Source organism: Cavia porcellus, unplaced genomic scaffold (assembly GCF_034190915.1).
Source record: "Cavia porcellus strain 051 isolate PalLab524CR breed Dunkin Hartley unplaced genomic scaffold, mCavPor4.1 scaffold_6, whole genome shotgun sequence".
Lineage (NCBI taxonomy): Eukaryota > Metazoa > Chordata > Mammalia > Rodentia > Caviidae > Cavia > Cavia porcellus.
In genome coordinates, this window is record NW_026947489.1 from 20995284 (window position 1) to 21018946 (window position 23663).

Here is a 23663-nt window from a genome sequence, read left to right on the forward strand (position 1 = left end):
GACTTCCTGTGGCACGAGCGTGACCTGCACCTGCAATAGTTTCCCTGCTGCCCGAGGGGAAGGTGGGGGGGTAGGAAGATGTCAGAGTCAGGGGGCAGGCATGGTCATGGGAACCTGGGCTTGGTGTTCCTGGCTGGGAAAACCAGAGATCTCCAGCTCTCCTGCCCTTGGGGTGCTCCCTCATCTCCATATCCACCCAGCCCCAGCCAAAGGTGACTGCCCAAGAGCGACCTTGCGGGGACCTCAGCTACCCTCTAAGCCCCAGCTCCCCATCCAGGGGTCTCCATCCATGGCCCCCAAACCTCCTTCCTCTGGGCCACAAATTCTCCTTCCTCCTGAAGCAGATGCTCCCGCTGGAGAGGAGGGCAGGGCAGGTGCACCTGACAGCACCCCGGGACTTCACCTGGAGTGCAGATCATAGGTGTATATAGTGTATATAGTGTGTCGCTGAGCTGTGTACACAGCATCACAGTCATTCAGCAAGGGGAGTTTGTCTTGCCCACTCACATGAAGTCCTGTTTGGGCCACCAAGTGGGCCACAGGGATCCCACTTCACTCCTAAATTACTGATCTCTTCATCTCAAAGTTTGTCAAGCGTCATCCAGGCTTGAACTGGGTCCCAGAATCTCACCTGAAACTGAGGCCTGAAGACAGCTGGCAAACCCAGATGTCATCAGGGAGGCTGGGCCACTGGTCACTTCTCTGGACCTGGGCAACATAGAGACATATTTCTCTGGAGACCCCTGTTTGAAACATATGAATGAATTTTTAATTAAAAGAAACTTATTAAAGATGCATGGCCAAGAACGGTGGGGCGAGTGTGTTTGAAGCAATGGAGGAGGGTGCTGGGAGCCAAATGTTAATGGCAATGTGTCTTACTAAAATAATTATTTATTTAGACACTTACAATATGTCTTAATCTCCCTATGTATTATATATATTTTAACACATCTCTTAACAATGGGGATACTTTTGGAGAACTGCAGAGTTAGACAGTTTTGTCACTGTGTGAGCATCACAGAGTACACTTATAGGGACCTTAAGTGGCACAGGCCAATCACTCCTCGTGGCCTCTCAGTGTGACCAAGGGTCACAGTAATGACAAATCGGATCCATGAGTAGAGGCACATGACTTTAATCCCAGCACTTGGGAAGCTGAGGCAAGAGGATCACAAGTTCAAAGCCAGCCTTGTCTGGGCTACATAAGTGAGTTCAAAGCCAGTCTGAACTACACAGGGATACCCTGTCCCAAACAAAAACAAAAAGACAAGATGGATGAGGCCATGCTGTTTACCACAGTGAACTGTTTTATAGTAAACTTGTTTGCTAAGTTGAGAAAGAACACACTAAAATAATGGCAAAAAGTAAAATATAAGAAATACCTAAACCAGTGGGCTAATCGTTTGTTATCATTACCCACGTATTTGCCTGTGCTGTTCTTTGATACAGCTGGCAACACAGATTTCTTTATACCCTCAGATACGGGGCCTATCACTGACATGGATATTTTTATATAGCACATGACTCTGTGTGTGTGTGTGTGTGTGTGTGTGTGTGTGTGTGTGTGGTGTAAGAAACAGACAGAGAGATCATAAGGAATTTGTTCACACAATGATGGAAACCAGCAAGTCCCAAGTTCTGAAGGGAACCTGAAAAACTGGAAACCTAGGAGAGCTGCTTCAGTTCAAGTTTGAAGGGAAGAAAAAGAATGTTGTTGTAGTTTGAAAGCCATCAGAGAGGAAGAATTCTCTTCTTCAGAGGAAGGCTCTTGATCTGCCCTTTTCAAGCTTTCACCCAATGAAGTGAGGCCCACCCACAAGGAAGAGGGGAACTTACTTTATTCAGTCTGCTACTTCACATGATTGTCTCATTCAGAAACCCCCTAGACACAGCAGAACAGTGTTTGACTAAATGTTTAGGGTCGCTATGGCCCAGACAAGTTGATCGCTAACACCAAGCGTCACAAGATTTGTTCAAAGGAGTGTTCACAGAAAGATGGGAGGTTGAGTCCATCAGTATAATGCCTGGAATTAAATGTGGAAACCAGTGAAGATTCTGGGAGGAAAAAGATAATTTCTCCATGAATGGTCTAGACATGATTTCAGGTCACTTGACCCTCCTCCATGTCCCCATGCTTTAATGAGCCTCTGCCTTCCTCTTTCAGGTGAACTATGACCACTTTATTCTTCGTTTTTGTGACTTTGAGGGTCATCACAGCTGCCATCTTAGAAGAAGCTTCAGGTAAGGACATTCCCACACATAGCCCATTTATTTACTAGGTGCTTAGTGGTAGGTTCTGAGTCCTGGGCACCGAACCAGGTGCTTGTTAGTCTCAAGGACACAATTCCCACCCCCCTTGCCTTCTCCTGGCCACAGTGCCTTGGGAAAGCCTTGCTCAGACCATTGGCGGCTGGCCACCAGCCTTGTAGCAAGGACACAGAGGACAGATCCTAGTTGGACCTCTGCCCAGTGCCTTTCTCTGAGGTCACACACAACTTGCACTGTGCACACCATCTGGGGCAGGACACAGAGAGACGAACAGAGATGAGCTTCCAGGTGGAGCTGGGAGCATCACAGAAGCCCAAAGTGACATGATGGTCTCGGCTTTAATGGTCTGGACTCTCTCAGAAGTCTCAGCTGGTCTCCACACAGGGTGGGCACCTGCTCCATGCCTGAAAACCAAGCCCTAGCCCAAATGAACAAGGTAACCCCCACTGACCCCAAAGTGGAATGAATCTCCCTCAGATCAAACACAGGAGACCCCTGTGCAGGACCCTGTGATGTAGATCCCTCCCCTGCCTGACCCTCACCCAAAGAGTGAGCATCTGCAGGTCAATGGGACATGTCCACCATACTGGGGGTACTGGATGCCTGAATTCCCTGTCCACAGTGGTCCTCCTGGCCACTTCCTGGACCACCATGGGACCTTCCTCCCCTGGGGGATCACAGCCCTCATGTGAGTGCCCCTCCCGCCAAGGCAACAGGAAAGGACTGAGAAATAACTATTTGCATGGGATGCAGAAGAAGCTGGCATGGAGGGTGGAGAGCACCCCAGTATGTACACAAGACCCCCATCCGGTGCAAAGTCGGTGAACCCCTGAGATGGGCCCTGGCGCCTCCTTTCCCACCAGGCCACGACGTCCCAATACAAAGCTCTAAGGAGTCTAGGAATGCTAAATTTGAATCTGGCTGTTTAGGTCATTTTGAAAAATACCATTGCCAAATAGGACGATGCAACAGCTTTTATGTCACAGTCCATTGACGTGATTCATCACCTATGATCTGTGGCCCTCCACTTGTACAGCTGCTTTTGGTTCCACAGATACCCAAAACCTGCTGGGTATAGTGGGGCATATCTTGGAAACTGAGGCAGGAGGAGCAGAAGTCTGAACCCAGCTTGAGCAATTTAGAGACTTAGCAGAACCCTATCTCAAAATAAAAAATAAAAAATGCTGGAGATGTAGCTCAGGTCAAAGGCCTTGGATTCAATCCCCAGCAACACACACACACACACACACACACACCCCTTCCCATCCCAGGGAGGTGGAGTATCCGCACCAGTGAACCACTAGGGTTGGCTGAGAGCTTTAACAGCTGCCCATCATCGGGGTGCTGCAGTAATCCTGAGCTGCCACATGTGACCCAACACTGCAAAACCAAGCTGTGGCTGTCAGTGCTGGGGGTTCAGACAGAGATGTTTGTGATAGAGGCTGGTGGAGACTGTCCAGACATCAAAGACCACCCCTGGACTCCACACTGCCCCCTCCTCACCCTGCGGCTCCCACACGCACCGGAAGCATTTTGCCTTCTGCCTATAGGTGCTCCTGAGAGACAGGGTTCCATAAGGTTAGGACCCACCAGGAAAGACACTACGTTAGAAAAAGCTGTTTCTCTCCCGTGCCAGGCAAACTGGACTTGGTAAACACGCTGCCTCTTCCCTACCAATGCGCTCCATGATTCTTGTGTAGCTGATCCTACCCCACAGTGTGACCCTCCTTGGAGGGAAATGTCTGATCTCTCCAATGCTTCTCCAGCCAGTTCCCCAACCCAACACCCCAAGCAGATGTTCCCAAAACAGACACATCCGTGAAATTTTGTACCTCAGCTTTAAAAGTTGGTACAACATTTCATATCCCCATGAAAATTTTTTAGACCTCAACATAATTCTTTTCCAAAACCTTGGAGTCAAGCCATCTCTCAAAAAAAATGGGTCCTGTTTATCCTATGGCTTGGCATCCCCCTGGGAAACCCCAGTCTGAGAAACAGAGGTAGTCTGGACTGTGGGTCTCACTCCTGGCTGTGCGATTTGTGTCCTGAGGTCTTGCAAAGGGCATAATAAGGCCTCCTGGGGATCCCTGGTCAAAGACACAGCACGCATGTAGCATTTTGCCTTTCCAGGGGGGATAGGGGAGCCCAGGCGGTCCTCTCGGGGTGCTAACAGGCCTGTTGTCCACCTCACTTTCTCCAGCGGACCACGACAATGCGTTGAGTGTGAGCATCCCTCAACCATCCCCGCTGAAAGTCCTCCTGGGGACCTCCGTCACCATCCCCTGCTACTTCATCGATCCCATGCACCCTGTGACCACTGCCCCCTCCACCGCCCCCCTCTCCCCGAGGATCAAGTGGAGTCGCATTTCCAAGGAGAAGGAAGTGGTCCTGCTGGTGGCCACTGAGGGGCGTGTGAGGGTCAACAGCGCTTACCAGGACAGGGTCTCTCTGCCCAGCTACCCAGCCATCCCCAGCGATGCCACCTTGGAAATCCAGCACCTGCGCTCCAACGACTCCGGGATCTATCGCTGCGAGGTGATGCACGGCCTTGAGGACAGTGAGGCCACCCTGGAGGTCCTGGTGAAAGGTGAGAGCCCTCATAGGGACACCACTTCCCCTGCAGGAAGAGCCAGGTGGGGTCCTCACCACGACAACAAGGCAGGCTGGTACCTCAGTCAAGAGGCTCAGCCTCAGCTTCTGCCTCTGTAATGTGGGGCTGGGAGTGCCCTTCTCTCTGAACTTTGAGGGGTACTGAATACTCTCTGGCCACGATCACAGGGAGAGGCAGATTGTGCTTCACAGCAAACCAGTGGTCAGGCGGACTTCGGTGATTGTGTTTATTTTGCCAATAAGCAAACTGAGGTTAAATGATTTGCCTAAAGTCACCCTTTAAATGAGTCAGGTGTCTTTAATCTCCTCCTCCCTCTCTTTCTCCTTCTGCTCGTCCTCCACCACCACCACCACCACCACCCCCCTGCCCCATTCTCAATTCCAGAAGCCAGAGAACAGACTGAGCACCCCCTGGAATCCTTTCTCTAGCAGGATGACCTTGGGCTGACGATGCTGGGGACCCTTCTCGAAAACCAATCTGGGCTCCTGGAGTGACAAAAACTAATAAGGGGGTAGATTTTAGTTAAGTTCAAAGAACTTCCTGATCACCAGAATTATTAGAAGTATTCAGAAAGAAAGGCCTTGTGAGGCAGTGGGTTCCATGTTACTGGGAGTGTTCCAGCAAGGTGCCAGGGGTCATGCAAAGGTGAAGAGGGGTCCACGTTCCTAAGGGTCCCTGGATCACTGCTGTGATTCTGAGGGGGCATCGTGGCCGCTGCTGCCCCTGACCATCTCACCGGGTGCCTCTGGCAGGCATCGTGTTCCACTACAGAGCCATCTCCACGCGCTACACCCTGGACTTCGACAGGGCCCAACGGGCCTGCCTACAGAACAGTGCCATCATCGCGACACCCGAGCAGCTCCAGGCCGCCTACGAGGACGGCTTCCACCAATGTGACGCGGGCTGGCTGGCTGACCAGACTGTGCGGTGAGTGACCGCCCACCAGGCTAGTGGAGGGACTCGGGACTGGGCCAGCTCAGAGGCCACAGCACAGAGGGGCTGGCGATGGAGCACTGACTGGCATGGGCTCATGCCAGCGTGACACTGAGCTAGCTTAGTTAGGGGCCTGGTTATACTTTGGTCATTCTCTCCAGATGGAAGAGGGGCTGCCTTTTATTACTCTCCTGCCCACTGTTTCTTTTGCCAAGGCTTCTTCACTTACTCATCTGCTTTGCTTTGGTTTGATTCTTTTGACTGGGTCCTACAATTGAATCCAGAGCCTTCACTCTGAGCTACACCTAAGGCCTTTAAAAATTTTTTTTATTTTGACACAAGGTCATACTATGTAGCTAAGGTGCCCAAGCTGGGCTCAAACTTGTGATCCTCCTGCTTCAACCTCCCCCAGAGTCCTGGGGATTACAGGAGTGTACCACCACGTTCAGTTTGTTTTGTTTTTTGACTTTGGTGCTTTATATATTTTTGTAAATCACCTCATGTTCTTCTTGTTTCTAATGCAAGACATATATCTAAGCTTCTTGTGCATCTTTTAACTGTGAGCAGCACCCAGAACAGATAGCAAAGCAGCACGGAGACAGCTCTGCCCCAGAAGTTCTCAGCACAGTGCTGGTGCCCGGGAGGACACCTGTACTCTTCAGTCCAGGGAGCTCTAAGCGCTCACCCTACAAGCCATAACCTCTAAACCTCAGGAGAACAATCAAAATGGCTTTGTGATCTTACATATCAAAGAGAGCTCAGGACACACACACACACACACACACACACACACACACACACGCTAAACATAAGACTCAATATATGAGCAAAATGAGACAAAAGGCCAGGGTGATGTAAGAGCTCACAAATTAGCCTGGAAAAGAGCTGGACTCAAGTCTCAGGGCGGGTGCAGGAAGCTGAGTGATCTTGCATCTCAGAATCCCCATTTCTTAAGTGTAAGACAGAGTCTTTATATCACTGCCTCCTTAAATTGATGTGAGAGTCAAATGACACTGAGCAGAATCCAACAAACTACAGCTCTTGGGCCAAACCCAAACCCTTGCTTCTGAAAATAAAGTTTTATTGGAACACAGATGCCCCCATGCAGTTATATATTACCTGTGACCACTCTGTGCTACTGTGGTATCTGTGTCCTCATATGAAGAGTCTCAGGGGAGTCGTTTCCAGGCTTGGTATCCTTAATAAAGACAGAACGGAGGAATAAGAGAAAGATTGATTAAGAGGGAAGAAATGAAAGTACGCTCCTCAGGGTGGCAGTGGGCCAGTGAGAAAACCTCCCCCCACTTACAGTCGGGCACTGGGTCTCTTAAGGTCCTGGGACTTTGGGCGGATCCACAGCTGGAAATGGACAGGAATCATGGCCCAACGGGATATGTGACTCAGTCACCCATTTGGAGGGAGAGTTTTTGACCACATGAGGATTTAGAGGACGTGTCATGGCACCTAAAGCCCACAGGAAGGGAGGATCAAAACTGCAAGTCAAGGGCCAGGGCTGGATGCTGTGGCTTTGTGCATTCCTAGGGTCTAGGGAGTACAGGATAACCTTTACCAGTTGGCTTCCCAATGTTTTGACATGGCTGTGCTTGCTCCATCTGGTTTCTCAATTTTTGCCCAGTGCTATTGCATGGCTACTTATTCTTCCTCTACTCCCTACCTCAGTTGAGTAGTCATCCCAGACACCCTGAAAAGCCCAAAGTACTTACCATTCTGGGAGACTGAGGCGGGAGGATCAAAAGTTCAAACCCAGCCTGGCTGGGGAACTCGGGGACCTAGCAAGTCCTTGTCTCAAAATAAAAAAAAGGGCTGGAGACATAAATCAGTGCAAAGGCCCTGGGTTCAATCCCCAGTACCAAAAAAAATATTTTTTAAGCCTTTTATCTGGCAGTTTACAGAGACAGTTTGTAGGCCTTGGATAGAGTATGTTTGGCACCAATAAATATTCAGTAAAAGGCCACCTGCTTTTGCCCCATAATGCTGTACTTGGAGACGCAGAGAGGGGATGGATTCCGAGCAGACACAGTCAAATGCAATCAATGTTCCGATGTCCTTCCCACTGCAAAAGACCAGGCTACAGGGCACCGAGCAGGGACAGGCCTCTGTCTCAGGGTCACAGTCTACCTCCAATCCCTGACAGGTACCCCATCCACACTCCCCGAGAAGGCTGCTACGGGGACAAGGACGAGTTCCCAGGGGTGAGAACCTATGGTATCCGGGACACCAACGAGACCTACGACGTGTACTGCTTCGCCGAGGAGATGGAGGGTGAGGCTGCCCGATGGCAAATCCTCCTCTGCCAAAAGGGGCTTGGAAGTGCTGCGGTCTGGATCCCTCTCTGCCCACCAGCGAGAGGGGCTAGTGACCCAAACGCCTGCAAACTGTTTAATGTCACTACTGGACCCAAAAGTCCCTGTCAAGGGAAGACTTTCACCTGGCCTTGTGTCTTCCAAACCCAGACCCTTGTCTCTTTGACTTTCTGGTACACTGTGCCTTCAAAGCCCTGTTTTCCCATTGCAATTAGAACCTTAGAGATTTGCTTTGAACTCGCAACGCCTTGATGCGGAGGAAGGCGCCCCTAGTGGTGGAAAACTGCGCAGCAAGCAGCTGAGCAAAATGCTTTTAGCCAGACTCCTCTAGAATTTCTCATATGATCAAGCATTGCCATTCTGGCTGCTTTTCTCTTGGTCCTGTTTCAGGACATTAGTGCCATCCTGCCCTAAAAGTCCAGAAACAGATGGAAAGTGGGATATTACGGGCAAGATCTGAGATACGGCTTTGTGGGTTCAAACGTGGAGGAAAACCGTGGGTCACTGGGGACTCAGGTCAGGGAAGGGGGAGATCTCACCAGGTCACCCGTGTCCTGCCCAGGCGAGGTCTTCTACGCAACATCCCCGGAGAAGTTCACCTTCCAGGAAGCTGCCAGCGAGTGCCGACGGCTGGGCGCGCGCCTGGCCACCACAGGCCAGCTCTACCTGGCCTGGCAGGGAGGCATGGACATGTGCAGCGCTGGCTGGCTAGCTGACCGCAGTGTGCGCTACCCCATCTCCAAGGCCCGGCCCAACTGTGGGGGCAACCTCCTGGGCGTGAGGACCGTCTACCTGCATGCCAACCAGACCGGGTACCCCGACCCCTCATCCCGCTACGACGCCATCTGCTACACAGGTAGGGCTGGGGCTATGCAGAAAGGGACTCACTGCCCTGACATCAGGTCCCAGAGGAAGAGACAGGCTTGGAAAGGGAAGGCTGGGATTAGTTTGTCACTTCAAAGGGGTCTGTGGGTACCTGAAGCTTATATTGTATCAAACCTGCCTCCCATTTTTGCGGGTTCCTAAGGCAGAGACATGGGAAACTACAGTATGTCCACCCCTGTGTCATCAGAGCCACACAGAACAAGGGGAAAGCATCACTCTGTTTTCTTAGGCTTGAGTCAGCTCTGCCGCCTCTGATCATGCAACCCTGGGAACGTCTAAGGCTCTGAGCCTTACTGTCACTGGCTGTGCACTAGAGAAATAGTTACTCTGTGGAAGATGGTGGGGCCCTTTTACGAGGCCATGAGCCCATAAGAAGGCAGTTATAAGCCCTTTTAAATTGACTTAAACCAACCATTTTGATACATGCTTGTAATCTCCGCACCCTGGGAAGCTGAGGCAGGAGGATTGAAAGTTCCAGCCCAACTTCAGCAATTTTGCAACTTAGCAAGGCCCTGTCTCAAAACTTAAAAAGGGCTGAGATTGTAGCTCAAGGCAAAGACTTGGTTCAAGCACCTATACTGCAAGTAAATAAAAAAGATTGAAACTAAATACATTGAGTTAAAAAGAGGGCCTAAGTGTTATTGAAAGAACAGAAAGCTAGGGGCTATATTATGAAAAAATAAAATAAACTATTTAAAATATTTTTTCTTATATTTAACATACATCAGATAAGTGCTTAATTCTGGAGAAAGATGAATAACACAGCTGACAAGTTTCATAGCTTTTTCAACAGAATTGGCAATAATGACAGATCACTTCATGTTTCAGTTGCATAGTTTGATCTTTCACAAAGAGGATTGCTTGTGCAAGAAATAACTAGGACTCCTCCCCTCCACACCCTCTCTTAAACTTTTGGTAGTCTAACCCCTCTTCAGAAGGATCAACTCATCTATTTCCTCCTTATTGATTAACTGGCCTTTTCTGCCAGCTCCTCATTTGTCCAGAATCATGAGGCTGGCTCTTCTCCAGTGCCACCTTCATCCATTCATGAACTATAGCGTTTGCAAGATCTGACAATTGGGCTTTATAACTCATTAGGCTTGCCCTTAGGGGAGTCCTAAGTTCAGTGATGTAAGCAGCAGGCTGGGACTGATTTGTAAACAATATGCTGATTGGCTGATATTTTGCGAGAATCTACCGGTTCAGCCAATCCCAGCTCGAAAATATTTGGGGGAGGGGGACTGTGTCTGTACTGAAGCTGTATGGATCTCTTTTCTTGCTGTTATTCCTTAAACAACACAAAAGCCACTGATGTAGCATTTATAATGTATTAAGTACTATAAGTAAACTAGAAATGTACATAGCAGGATGTCTGGGAGGTTCTGTGCAAATAGTATACTTTTTATATAAGGAACTTGAGCATCTCTGAAGATTTTGGTGACCACTTGAGGCTCTGGGATCTGTCCACATAGATACCAGGGGACAACTGTGCTCAGGCAGCCAAAGACATGCAGGCAGCCCAGGAGGGGAGGAGGTATGGCAGAATGGTTAAATCTGCCTTTGTGCCTTGCCCCAGGTGAAGACTTTGTGGACATCCCAGAAAATTTCTTCAGTGTGGGTGGTGAGGAGGACATCACCATCCAGACAGTCACCTGGCCCGATATGGAGCTGCCTCTGCCCCGAAACATCACAGAGGGGGAAGCCCGTGGCAACGTGATCCACACAGTGAAACCGGACTTCGAGGTCTCCCCTACCGACCTGGAGCCCGAGAAGTCCTTCACGTTTGCCCCTGACATGGAGGTCACAGCCTTCCCTGAGGCTGAGAATGGGACTGAGGAGATCACCAAGCCCTGGGGCTTTCCTGAGGAATCCCGCCCTACATCCTTCACCAGTGAGGACCTGGTTGTGCCGGTGACCATTGCCCCCGGAGCAGCCGAGGTCCCTGGGCAGCTGGGTGGTAAGTTTTTACCTGTGGCAGGATGCCTGGAGCAGGCCTAGAAGCCAGGAGCCATCTGGCTGCGCTTCACCTGGGGCCTGGGATCATCTTCTTCTCTCTCCAGCTAAACAAAACATGTCTTCAGTGTGTACCCACTTGGGGCTGGCCCTCAGCCACAGCCATCTGTCCTGCCACTCTCTCCCACCCGCAAGGCCTGAGCATGTCTCTCAGAACCTGGGGGTGGAAGACAGTTTCTCAGTTTTGGACAGGCCATACCAGTCATGTCCACTCTTTTGTCACAAACCACTAATCTTCAGTGAAGTCCTATGTGAAGATCAGGACAGGTGAGATGTGATCGAAACGTACTGTGAATATTTAAATGTTTTAAAATTTTATTACAGTAAAAGACATGTTGGCATTATTCCCCCTCAAATACGCCCCCTTGACTTAGACACATTTATCTCATCATTCTTGCCACTTTCTGAAGCAGCTCTGGAGTCCTCTTTCCTAAGTGTCTTTAGTTGTACAGTCAATGGCTGACTCAGTGCCCTGATTTTGATTCCAAATGTTTATCTTTCATAGTCATTTTGACTTTGGGGAAAAAATAACAAGTTGAATGGTACCCAATCCAGCGAATAAGGTGGATCAGGACATACCATAATATGTTTGGGAGGCTGCCTTTCTGTTAAGTGGCACTCAGCAGCATAAGTTACCATGGTTTTTTTAATCACACCTTGTAAAGACTCTCAGGAAAGTGTACTTCCAGAGCTGCTCCAGAAAGGCAGGATGATGGGATAAGTGTGTTCAAATCGAGGCGTTGTCTTTGGAGGGGGTTAATGGTAATGTGTCCTTTACTGTAATACGTTTTTCCCATTTAACCATTCACCATATATTTCAATCACCCCTTATAAGTCAAGCAAATGAAAGTATCACAGATCTAAGTGGAGGGGAGAACTGGGACTCCTCCTAGCCCAGCCCCTTCCTGCCCCATCAGGCACTGCCCCAAATTGGACCCACTTAAAAACCTGGGTGACCCCTGGGGCCTATCCCTGCCCATCCACCTTGCCAGGGCAAAGGTCAGCAAACTGTTGTCAATGGGCCAAACCCAGCGGTTCCAATGTGTCCACGAACTAAGAAAGGATTTTACACTCCTAAATAGTTGGAGGAGGAGGGTCAAACTAACGAGTGTGACACAAGAAAATTAAATGAATTCAAATTTCAGTGTCCATAAATAAAATGTGATTGCAATGAGCCATACTCATTTGTTAATGGGCTGTTTGGGGCTGAGCTGGACGACTGCAGTGGAGTAGAGTGGTTATGACAGAGGTTGTACGACTCCCAAAGCCTGAAACAGTTCCTGTGCAGTTCTGGGGAGGAGGGGAAGACTGGTCCTTGGGTCCAGAAAATGTCCAGAGAGCTAAGATGTCACATGACTGTTTCCCAAACTCAAGTCCATAAAGAGGAGGGACATTCTGGTGTGGCCTCCTTAGGGTCATGGTGGCATGCCAGTGAAGGAGCAGACAGGCACGGCCACCCTCGGTGCCACTAGGTGAGATTTCAGCCTAAACTGCCCACAAAAATCCAATGCAAAAAATCAAGCAAGCAAGCAAGCGATCCAATGCACGGAAGGGAGGGCTAGGCTCAGGATCGCACATGCGCAGCTGGGAGTGACTCTGGCTCCTCTCCCCTCTGCGCCACCTAGGGGTCGTGTTCCACTATCGGCCCGGCTCCACCCGCTACTCGCTGACCTTCGAGCAGGCGCAACAGGCCTGCCTGAGTGCGGGCGCTGTCATGGCCTCCCCGGAGCAGCTCCAGGCAGCCTACGAGGCAGGCTATGAGCAGTGCGACGCCGGCTGGCTGCAGGACCAGACCGTCAGGTAAAGGATCACCCCCCTCCTCCAGCCGCCCACTTCCAGGGACCTGGCCGAAGGAGCCTTGGTCGGGGTATAGCGCTCAGCACTGCATGGACTAACTTGCTTATGGGTGACTCCTTAGCTTCTCCCTAAACGTCTCCGCAGAACAGAATCGTAATCGGAAAGGTCAGTGAGGGCACTATATTAAATTTTAGGTAATTTTGCCCCCACGAGACATACAGAGGAGGCCCCTGCTCTAGAAAACCCCTTCTGTAATCCCATGGTCCCTTCCAGCATGACCAGTGCCCTTCTGAGTAGCAGGCTGTCTTCTGAAGCTGGGACCAACCGCTGCCCCCCCCCCACCTCCAGGGAACTTGCTATGTTGGATTGAATCCCATCAGACACCCCAAGACACACTCTGCCCACCTCCCTGTACCCTGAAACCCCCAGAATGGGCGCTCAATCTCCATCTCACCCTCCTTTGTAGGTACCCCATTGTGAGCCCACGGACGCCGTGTGTGGGTGACAAGGACAGCAGCCCCGGAGTGAGGTCCTACGGTATCCGTCCATCTTCAGAAACCTATGACGTCTACTGCTATGTGGACAAGCTCGAAGGTAAGGCTCCCCGTCCTAGATGGGCAGGGATGAGAGGGACCAAGAGGAAGGGAATTAGCACCCCCAGTCCCATCCCCTCCCTACCTTCCAAGAGCCAGGGTGCTGTTTAAGGAAGCAGGCCCATGCAGCCCTGGGCCTCCATCCCCTTTCCCGTCTCCCAGGGCTCTGGTGGCTCCCCAGCACTGCAAAGCCTCAGCTCCTTGCAAAGCCATGAATCCTGGGGGTGCATAAATTAATCTATTCCCAACAAATGGCACATATGCTCTGACACATAGAGTCCATTGCCCAAGAGCAAATGAAAGGCTCTGGGAAGTCCTACAATATGAAATCTCTTTACCTTAGACTGATCCAAGCTTATTCAACCACAGGCCTTTATTTTATTTCACAACTTTTTAATTTCAATGAAAATCACCTGGCAGGATGTAGTGGCACACACAGGTAGCACCAGCACTTAGACCAGCCTGTCTCCAGAAAAACAAAAAACAAACAAAAAGGAAATCAGCAAATCACTGTCCCACTGAATACAATTTGAGGAATGCTGGGGTTATGGAAAAATTTCAGAACCACCACCCACTGTTTCAGGATCCCGGGCAGGTTACCTCACCTCTCCAGGCTGTTTCTCATCTATAAAATGTGCCACATTAGAAGCTTTTTTTAGTATTAAGTGAGATGCATGTAAAAGGTGCCTGGCACAAGCAGCTGTTAAATAGTTGTCAGCCCCCACACACACACACACCTGGGTGCTGTACTGGGTGCTGGGACCCAACCCTGTCCTTGTGGAGCTCACAGGGTGGCAGGGCTGATCAACAGCATTCTTGAGGCTCCCTGGCAAGTGCAAGGCTCAGGTTGTTGGAATGAGAGGGGCCTTAGCCAAGGGGAGGGCACCCACGTGTGATGGAGAATCCAGAAGGAAAGTAAGGAGCAGAAGCACGGCCTGCAAATTGTGCCCAGCTCAGCCAGCTCTGCTGGGGCATTGCCTCTTTCAGCACCAGAAGGCCTGAATCCAGGAAAACCAGAGGCACCTAAGGGCTCAGCCTACAGGGAGTGACGGCCCTGGGCTGTTGGCAGGTGTCAGCCAATGCCAATAGGTTGGAGAGGCTGGGAATCTTTGTCCTGGGGAACAGGGGTAGATGTTCACAATGCCACCTACCTCTGTCCCCAGGGGAGGTGTTCTTCACCACGCGCCCGGAACAGTTCACCTTCCATGAGGCGCTGGCATTCTGTGAATCCCAAAACGCCTCACTGGCCACCACTGGCCAGCTCTACGCGGCCTGGGTGCGTGGCCTGGACAAGTGCTATGCAGGCTGGCTGGCAGACGGCACCCTCCGCTACCCCATCGTCACCCCGCGGCCAGCTTGCGGCGGGGACAAGCCAGGTGTGAGGACTGTCTACCTCTATCCCAACCAGACTGGCCTCCCGGACCCGCTGTCCCGCCACCACGCCTTCTGCTTCCAAGGTATGCACGTGTTCTGCTTCTCCTCCACCACCCCTTGCGCCAGGGGTGCCTCCCCTGGGCGCCCCCTCCTGGCCCTAGCTGCCTTCAACACGCGGCAGACCAAGGAAAGGAAGCGAGGCGACTCAAGCTAGCTTGACTTCAGGCTTTGACGCTAACACAAACAAGGTCATAGGTGTAAAGTTCCCAGAGACAGAGAGGAGGAAGTGAAGAACCTCAAAATCGAGCCAAACTGAGTTTGAATTATGTCCCTACTACTTAATAACTAAGGGACCCTGGGCAAGTGACTTAATGTTTCTCTGCTTCATCTGCAAATGGTGATAAAAATAGCTCCTGCTTTGAAATAAACAGTTGCAGACAAATATAAACTGGGATAATGCATATGAAGCATTATATACATATATAAGGTTTTGCATATATATATATATGGTTTTAATTTGTTCACCCATGTCAAATTCTCTCCTGCTTGAAAATGTTTCCATGATGAGCTTAACCAAGAAAGTATTTTCTCAACGACTGTAATTCATGTTTTATTGTCCTATGCTATGGCAACTCTGATGTGTCAACCATCATCACCCTTACACATCTGAGTGATGTCATTAAGCAACACCATGAGCGGGGGAGGCAGAGTGGGGCTAAAGTGTTGCTGGGCTCTGATTGGATGAGTTCTCACAATCGCAAAGTATGGCCTGGGTGCAGGGACCAAAATGTAAATGTAGAATAATATAGGCCATGTTTTCCGTATCGTACATCAAAGCTGAGTGTTGTTAAAGCTTCCTGTGGGTCCATGATCATTTCCAAATAATATTAAGGGAAACAAAAACCCTAATGGCTCCCAAGTTTCTCAAACTTCCAAGTCACTTTTTAAATCCAATTAACCAGCCTGAAGAAGCCTCCCAGTCCCTTCCCAGAGGATTTTATGAGCCCCTACTTGTGCCCTGGGCCACAGAACCCAGTTAATCAGCCTCCCAGTACACTCCATGCCATGAACCCCATACCCCATCCTGACACTCAGGGTACTCAGCTTCCGATATTATCCTGCAGAGAAGTTATCTTTCCTTCCTGATCTCCTCCAGTCTTCTGCCCCCAAGCCCACACCCCCAACCCCAAGCCAGAACAATTAGCCCCATCAGTGGATCCTGCCTTCACCCCTCCAAACACCAGGATGGCTGCATGGAACTTAAATACCACCCTTCTGCTTTGGTGGTATTTAAACATAGTCTCTGTCTCCAAGACAGACCACATTCTACAGTAGCTGAGAACGGCGATGTCGCACCAGATGCTTAAATTCAAAGATTAGTTCTGCCCCTTCTAAGTCACTGGCCTTGAGCTGGGAATGTAGCTCAGCAGTACAACGCCTACCTGGCAAGCACAAAGCCCAAAGTCTGATTCCTGGTATCAAAAAAAAAAAAAAAAGGGTCTACTGAAAAGCCCTTAAATCAGTGGGCCTGATTAATAAATGTGCCATGCCTTAGTTTCCCCTTTGTAAAATGGGAATAATTACATTGTGTACTGGATGCAAGCAGGTCTCATTTTAAAAGAGGGCAAAGAGCCATCTCACAGAACTGCAGGTGGCTGGGTGGCCAGAGGGCTCTTATACAGCCTGGCGGACCCCAGGGGCTCCGAAGGTCTCCTCACCACCACATCTTCTTTAGGTGTTCCAGGGGTGCCCTCTCCAGGAGAAGAGGAGAGTGGCACACCCACACCCCAAGCAGGCCTGGAGGACTGGATCATCACCCGAGCGGTGCCTGGTGTGGCCGTTATTCCTTTAAGAGAGGAGACAACTGCAGTCCTAGACTTCACCACTGGGCCAGAAAACCAGACGGAATGGGAACCGGTCTACACCACAATGGGCCTCTCCCCTCTGCCAGGTTAGTGCACCCCCTGAAGGCACACACCCCTGTCTGCCTGTGTGCACAGTGGGGTGGTTTCTTTCCCTAGGACCCAAGCTATGGCCCCAGCCCTGACACCGGCCCAGTGTGCTGCTGAGACAACTTTGACCACTTGAGCTCTAGGACCTGCCCCAGAGTGACTGGGACAGCCTTGTTGGTGAAACACACACGCACATTCTCTCTGGTCCCTTCATTTCTCCTACACACACACCCCAGCCCTGGGCCAAGCAGAGATCCTCAGTCACACTGTCCTGCACAGAAGCCCTCACCTGTGGGAGGATCTCCAAAGAGGTCAAGAGCCAGGAAAGGGGGAGCTGTTAAAAATCCGAACCTTTCTCCTTGCCCTTCTCTCTTCCATGACCCTCCTTTGACCCAGGCCTGCCAAAACTTCCTAAATCCTAAATGTCGTGATTAAATCAGAAAGGACTTCATGAGATGAAAGCCACAGTCCCCATACCTTGTCAGAAAGAAGTGTTTTGTGCCCCTGAGGTTTAGGGAAAATGGTTTACCAAAAGATCTGTAGATTTCCAACCTGTAGATGTTCTCAGAGCCTTAGATAGGTTAATGTGCCATAGAAGTATGCAGTAGGTCCCAAATGAACCTGGCCACAGAGCCTTCAAAAGTCCCCCTCCCCATGGAGTATTGTTAATGTCTAGTGACTCCCAGCTTGGGTAACACTGAATTAAACCAGTGTACAGTAGTGTGCGTGCCTGGTAGCATCAGCAGCTGGAAACATATGCATGGGAAGGTAGTCTCAGCAATTCCCACCAGTCCATCCAGACATTCATTCCACTCCTGGCTCCCCAGCCGGGTCTTAGGGCTGCAAAGCCTCTCTCTTTCTAGGCCAGAGGAAAGGAGGCGTCTATAGAGCAGGTGGGATCCCAGCCTGAGACCTCACCCAGCAACATCTGCTCATGGCCCTTTCCTCTCCCTTGCTAGGGCAAGAGCAACTGAGTCCTGTGAGCCTGGTGGGGGCAAGGCCTGGCACAGGAGGACCCTGGCCACCTCTGGTGGAGTGCTGCCCAGTGGCACAGTGCTCCAGTGCGCATCTTTAACTTCAGTGCTGGTTTCAGCCACAGCTGGGGCCATCTGTGGGATTGCTCATGCTGTGCCTTTTCATTTCAATTACTTTTCTTTTAAAAAAAATCATTTAAACAGAGAACTGTCAGATTATGACTGTAAATGGCCTGGCAGCCTGTTTCTCATGCATATGTTAAAATGCATAGCCATGCTGCTCTGGACACCACTAAACTCATGTAGTTATATGGTGACACTTCCATCCCCAAGCCCTCCAACAGTCTTAAGGAGGGACCCGGAGCTCACCAACCTCTTCAGCACTCCGGTGTGCCTGGACATAAGTGCCAAAGTACATGCAAGGTTCAGAACCCAGCTAGTTGTTTTCTAAATGCCAAAGAAAACCAAACCAAAAGAAAAGAATGTGACCATGATTATTTAGCATGGTGAGGTTTTTTTTTTTTCCCTCTGTTTTCAATGCCTGTATTATAAGACTCTCAGACTGAAAACTGTAAACAACATGTTTAAAGACAGCAGCCTCAGAAGCTGGGAATAGGGTGTAAGCCTATAGTCCCAGCATCAGACAGAGTCAGGAGGATTTCAAATTCAGCCTGGGGAAACTTGGTAACTTAGCAGCCTCTGCCTCAAAAGAAGAAAGGAAAGGGAATGGGGGAGGCTCAGCGCAGGGGCCCTGGGTTCAGTTCCCTGTGCTGAAAATAAGAAGAGAAAGAAAAAAATCCAAAACAAACAGCACCAACTGAGATGGGCAGGTCTCACCTTCCAGCACATATGAAGGAGCTGAGCTTCCGGGCAGCAAGGTTAGGGCAAGGGCTGGGGATTTTCATCTCCATCAACCCCCGAGAGGGTGCTGGTCCAGGGCCCAGGCTTTAAAACCGCAGATTTAGATGCAAGAGATGGTAACGTACTTGAAGGGGGACTGCGGTTGTCATCAGTGGCAGCCCCGTGTCCAGTGTGTTGTGTGGATGTAGCTCCCTGGTGTCTCACAAAGCACAACCTAGTTAGTCTGTGGCCCTGAGGGGACTGGTGGGAGCTTCCTGGTCCCCCTCTCCTTCCTTCCTTCCTTCCTTCCTGCCCTTCTTTGTTCCTTCTTTCTTCTTTCCATTCTTCCTCCCTTCCTTGTTTTCTTCCTAGCTGGGCATGTTGGTGCATGCTGTGGTCTCAGTACTCAGGAGGCTGAGGTAAGAAGACTGTTACAAGTTCAAGGCCAGCCTGGGCTACACAGTGAGTTCACGGCCAGCCTGAACTACAGGTGAGATCCTGTCTTCAAAACAAACAAACAAAACCCTCCTTTTCTCCCTTCTTCCCCATTGCAGCAATTCCATTGTGAAGCATCTGAACATGGCTGTACTCTTGGGGGAAAGGTTTCCGCAGGGTAGGACAGAGTTGAGTGTCCATGCATGAGCTTACACTGGAGCAGAGTCACTCCACGCACACCTCACCTGGCTTCCTGTCTTCCTACAGGGGTCCCATCCCTATGGCCTCCCACCGGCACAGCAGCAGAGGAGAGCACAGAGGGCCCGGGGGGAACTGCAGTACCATCCGCCTGGGAAGCACCTTCCTTCTCTCAGGAGCCATATACACCTTCTCCTGCAATGCCCAGTGCCACTGAGCTGCCAGACTTCCAGGAGGCATCTGAGGCCCCTGATGTCAGTGGTGCTTTCACAGACAGTGGAGAAGCTCCAGGAGCCACTGCAAGTGGACTGCCCTCTGGAGACCTTGACTCCAGTGTTCTCACCCCTACAGTAGTCTCCAGCCTGCCCCCAGGATATGAAGACAGAATTGAGTGGTCCAGCATTCCTACTATTGAAGTGCTGCCCACGGGAGCTGAAGACCTAGAAAGCTCTGCCCCTGGGGTATGGGACGGCAGCAGGCTTCCTTCTGGAGAGGAAGTTCTAGAGACTTCTACCTCTGGAGCAGGGGAAGTCAGTGGATTTCCTTCAGGAGGAGAAGCTCTAGAAACTTCTGCTTCTGGAGTAGAAGTCAGTGGACTTCCTTCAGGAGAAATTGTAGAGACCTCCACCTCTGGTATAGGGGAAGTCAGTGGGCTTCCTTCTGGAGAAGAAGTTCTAGAGACTTCTGCCTCTGGAGTAGAGGAAGTGAGTGGATTTCCTTCTGGAGAAGGTCTAGAGACTTCTACCTCTGGAATAGGGGAAGTCAGTGGGCTTCCTTCTGGAGAAGTTCTAGAGACTTCTACCTCTAGTATAGGGGAAGTCAGTGGACTTCCTTCTGGAGAAGTTCTAGAGACCTCCACCTCTGGAATAGGGGAAGTCAGTGGGCTTCCTTCTGGAGAAGAAGTTCTAGAGACTTCTACCTCTAGTATAGGGGAAGTCAGTGGGCTTCCTTCTGGAGAAGAAGTTCTAGAAACTTCTACCTCTGGAATAGGGGAAGTCAGTGGGCTTCCTTCTGGAGAAGTTCTAGAGACTTCTACCTCTGGTATAGGGGAAGTCAGTGGGCTTCCTTCTGGAGAAGTTCTAGAGACTTCTACCTCTAGTATAGGGGAAGTCAGTGGACTTCCTTCTGGAGAAGTTCTAGAGACCTCCACCTCTGGTATAGGGGAAGTCAGTGGGCTTCCTTCTGGAGAAGAAGTTCTAGAGACTTCTACCTCTGGTATAGGTGAAGTCAGTGGGCTTCCTTCTGGAGAAGAAGGTCTAGAAACTTCTGCCTCTGGAGTAGAGGAAGTGAGTGGATTTCCTTCTGGAGAAGGTCTAGAGACTTCTACCTCTGGAATAGGGGAAGTCAGTGGGCTTCCTTCTGGAGAAGAAGTTCTAGAGACTTCTACCTCTGGTATAGGGGAAGTCAGTGGGCTTCCTTCTGGAGAAGAAGGTCTAGAAACTTCTGCCTCTGGAGTAGGCGATATCAGTGGACTTCCTTCAGGAGATCTAGAGACTTCAGCCTCTGGAGTGGAGGATATAAGTGTGCTTCCTACTGGAAGAGAAGGTCTAGAGACCTCTGCCTCTGGAGTGGAAGATGTCAGTGGGTTTCCTTCTGGAGAAGAGGGTCTAGAGACTTCTACCTCTGGAATAGAGGATATCAGCAGGTTTCCTTCTGGAGAAGGTATAGAGACATCTGTTTCTGGAGGAGGGGATGACCTCAGTGGACTTTCTTCTGGAAGAGAGAGTTTAGAGACCTCAGCTTTTGGAGCAGAGGACCTCAGTGGGTTGCATTCTGGAAAAGAAGACTTGGTAGGATCTGCTTCTGGAGACCTGGCCTTTGGTCAGCTGCCTTCTGAAACTGTCGGAAGTGGACAAGCTCCAGACACAAGTGGTCTTCCATCTGGATTTAGTGGTGAGTATTCTGGAGTGGACTTTGGAAGTGCCCCATCCTCTGGCCTGCCTGACTTTAGTGGACTTCCATCCGGGTTCCCAACAGTCTCCCTAGTGGATTCTACATTGGTGGAAGTGGTCACAGCCACCAGTGCAAGTGAATTGGAAGGGAGGGGAACCATTGGCATCAGTGGCACAGGAGAAGCATCTGGGCTGCCCTTTGATGACCTGGACATTAGTGGGAGAACAAGTGGACTCTCTTCAGGAACTGAAGTCAGTGGCCAAGCATCTGGATCTCTTGACACCAGTGGAGAAACATCTGGATTCTTTGGTGTTAGTGGACAGCCATCTGAGTTTTCTGACATCAGTGGGGGAACATCTGGGATTTCTGAAGTCAGTGGGCAGCCTTCAGGATTTCCTTACCCCAGTGGGGAGACATCTGGAGTGACAGAGCTCAGTGAACTGCCCTCCGGACAACCAGATGTCAGTGGAGAAGCATCTGGAGTTCTTTTTGGCAGTGGCCAACCATTCGGTATAACAGACCTGAGTGGAGAAACATCCACAGGGCCTGATCTCAGTGGACAGTCATCAGGACTGCCAGAGGTCAGCGGGACAACACCGGGAATCCTTGACCTGGTTTCTGGTACTATGAGTGGCAGTGGGGAATCTTCTGGCATTACATTTGTGGACACCAGTGTGATGCAAGTGACTCCTACTACATTTAAAGAGGAAGAAGGCTTAGGATCCGTGGAGTTTAGTGGCTTCCCTTCCGGGGAGACGGATCTGTCAGGCACATCTGGGGGAGTGGACATCAGTGAACAATCTTCTGGAACAATCGATTCCAGTGGGTTTACATCCCCAGCTCCAGAACTCAGTGGCTTACCGAGTGGAGTAGCTGAGGTCAGTGGAGATTTCTCTGGAGCTGAGGCTGGGAGCAGTCTGCCCTCAGGAGCATACGATGGCAGTGGACTTCCATCTGGGTTCCCCACCATCTCTCTTGTAGACAGAACCTTGGTGGAATCTGTAACGCAGAGTCCAACCGCCCAAGAAGCTGGCGAAGGGTCTTCAGGCATTTTGGAACTCAGTGGTGCTTCTTCTGGAGCACCAGAAGTGTCTGGAGACCAGTCTGGATTTTTGGACCAAAGCGGGCTGCAATCTGGGCTGGTAGAACCCAGCAGAGAGCCACCGAGTACTCCATATTTTAGTGGAGACTTTTCCAGCACTGCTGATGTAAGTGGAGAATCCTCTGCAGCCACCAGCAGCAGCGGGGAGACCTCGGGACTTCCAGAAGTCACATTAATCACTTCTGAGTTGGTGGAGGGTGTAACAGAAGCAACTGTTTCCCAGGAACTCGGCCAAAGGCCCCCTATGACATACACACCCCAGCTTTTTGAGGCCAGTGGGGAAGCATCTGGCTCTGGGGACATTAGTGGAGCAACATCAACATTCCCTGGCCCTGGAGTAGAGGCATCGTCAGTCCCAGAAGGCAGCAGTGAGTCATCTGCCTATCCTGAGGCTGGCGTGAGGGCATCTGCTGTCCCTGTGGCCAGTGGAGAGGTGTCTGGGTCGCCTGATTCAAGTGAAACCACCTCTGCCCTCCATGAAGCAGATCTTGATCAAGCCTCAGGCCTAGGCGTAAGCAGCAGACCCTGGACCTTTCTGGGAGGCCCCCAGGAGGGGTCAGCTGCCCCAGAAGTGAATGAAAAGTCAATCACCACCTCCCAGGTGGACATAGAGGCCTCTAGCCCACCTTTGGCTACTGCTGTGGCTTCTGGGGACAGGACTGAAACCAGCGGAGAACTGTCTGTGCACAGCCCAGGGCTGGATGTCACCATCAGCACCGGCGCCCCAGAGACCCAGTGGACCCAGCACCCTGCAGAGGTGCATCTAGAAGTCGAGTCCTCAAGCCCTTTGTACTCGGGAGAAGAGACCCACACGGCTGAAACAGCCACCTTCCCGACAGACGCCACCGCTCCCACTTCGTCAGAGGGATCCGGAGAAGCAGAAACCTCCATGGCAGGTATTGTCGGGATCTTTACCTTTAACACATTGGGCCAGCCAGACTGTGGGCAGCTGCAGTGTAGCGGGAGACACACGTAGCTTTAAGGTTCCCAGCACAAATGATCTGCAGATTAGCTGTGCAGCTTCAGCAAGTCTCTGAGCCTCATTTGGTAAAATAAAATTTTAAAAAATCTCAGAGGTGCTTAAGCAGAACATAACTATACCAAAAGCAAGCATTTAGCATTGCACAGACTACACATTTATAAATTCCATCACTGTGAAATTACTCACCATGAGCATTGGGCTGGGTAAGGAAGGATGCCTAGCTAACGCTGAAAATTCTGCTCAGGCCCCATGCCCCCAGAGTGCGTTCAAGATAAGAGTGACTCTTCTGGTGGCATTTAGGTCCAAATATTTATTTTGTTTTGGGCTAAAACCTGCACAACCCAAGGAATTACAGTCATTTGGCTATGGCCTGACTGTCTCACTGCCCACCATCCCAGCCACCAGGAACCTGGCCTCAGTCGCTGCTATTTCTTAGCTTTCTGCGTGGGGGCGCTTCACGCCTCTCACTGTGCTGAGGGCTTTGCAGTC

General features: G+C 50.6%; 1 protein-coding gene across 3 annotated transcripts in view; it reads left to right on the plus strand.

Moving 5' to 3' along the window:
- Window positions 1-23663, plus strand: part of Acan (aggrecan) — a 61676-nt gene that overhangs the window by 24093 nt on the left and 13920 nt on the right. For all 3 annotated transcript variants that reach the window (XM_063250027.1, XM_013158932.3, XM_013158933.3), the window contains exons 2-12: window positions 2165-2241; window positions 4469-4855; window positions 5632-5806; window positions 7968-8095; window positions 8699-8992; window positions 10598-10978; window positions 12660-12834; window positions 13298-13425; window positions 14588-14881; window positions 16534-16749; window positions 19267-23088. In XM_063250027.1, coding sequence (XP_063106097.1) covers window positions 2172-2241; window positions 4469-4855; window positions 5632-5806; window positions 7968-8095; window positions 8699-8992; window positions 10598-10978; window positions 12660-12834; window positions 13298-13425; window positions 14588-14881; window positions 16534-16749; window positions 19267-23088 — 6070 coding nt within the window. In that variant the 5' untranslated portion in view covers window positions 2165-2171. The remainder of the gene's footprint in view (window positions 1-2164; window positions 2242-4468; window positions 4856-5631; window positions 5807-7967; window positions 8096-8698; window positions 8993-10597; window positions 10979-12659; window positions 12835-13297; window positions 13426-14587; window positions 14882-16533; window positions 16750-19266; window positions 23089-23663) is intronic.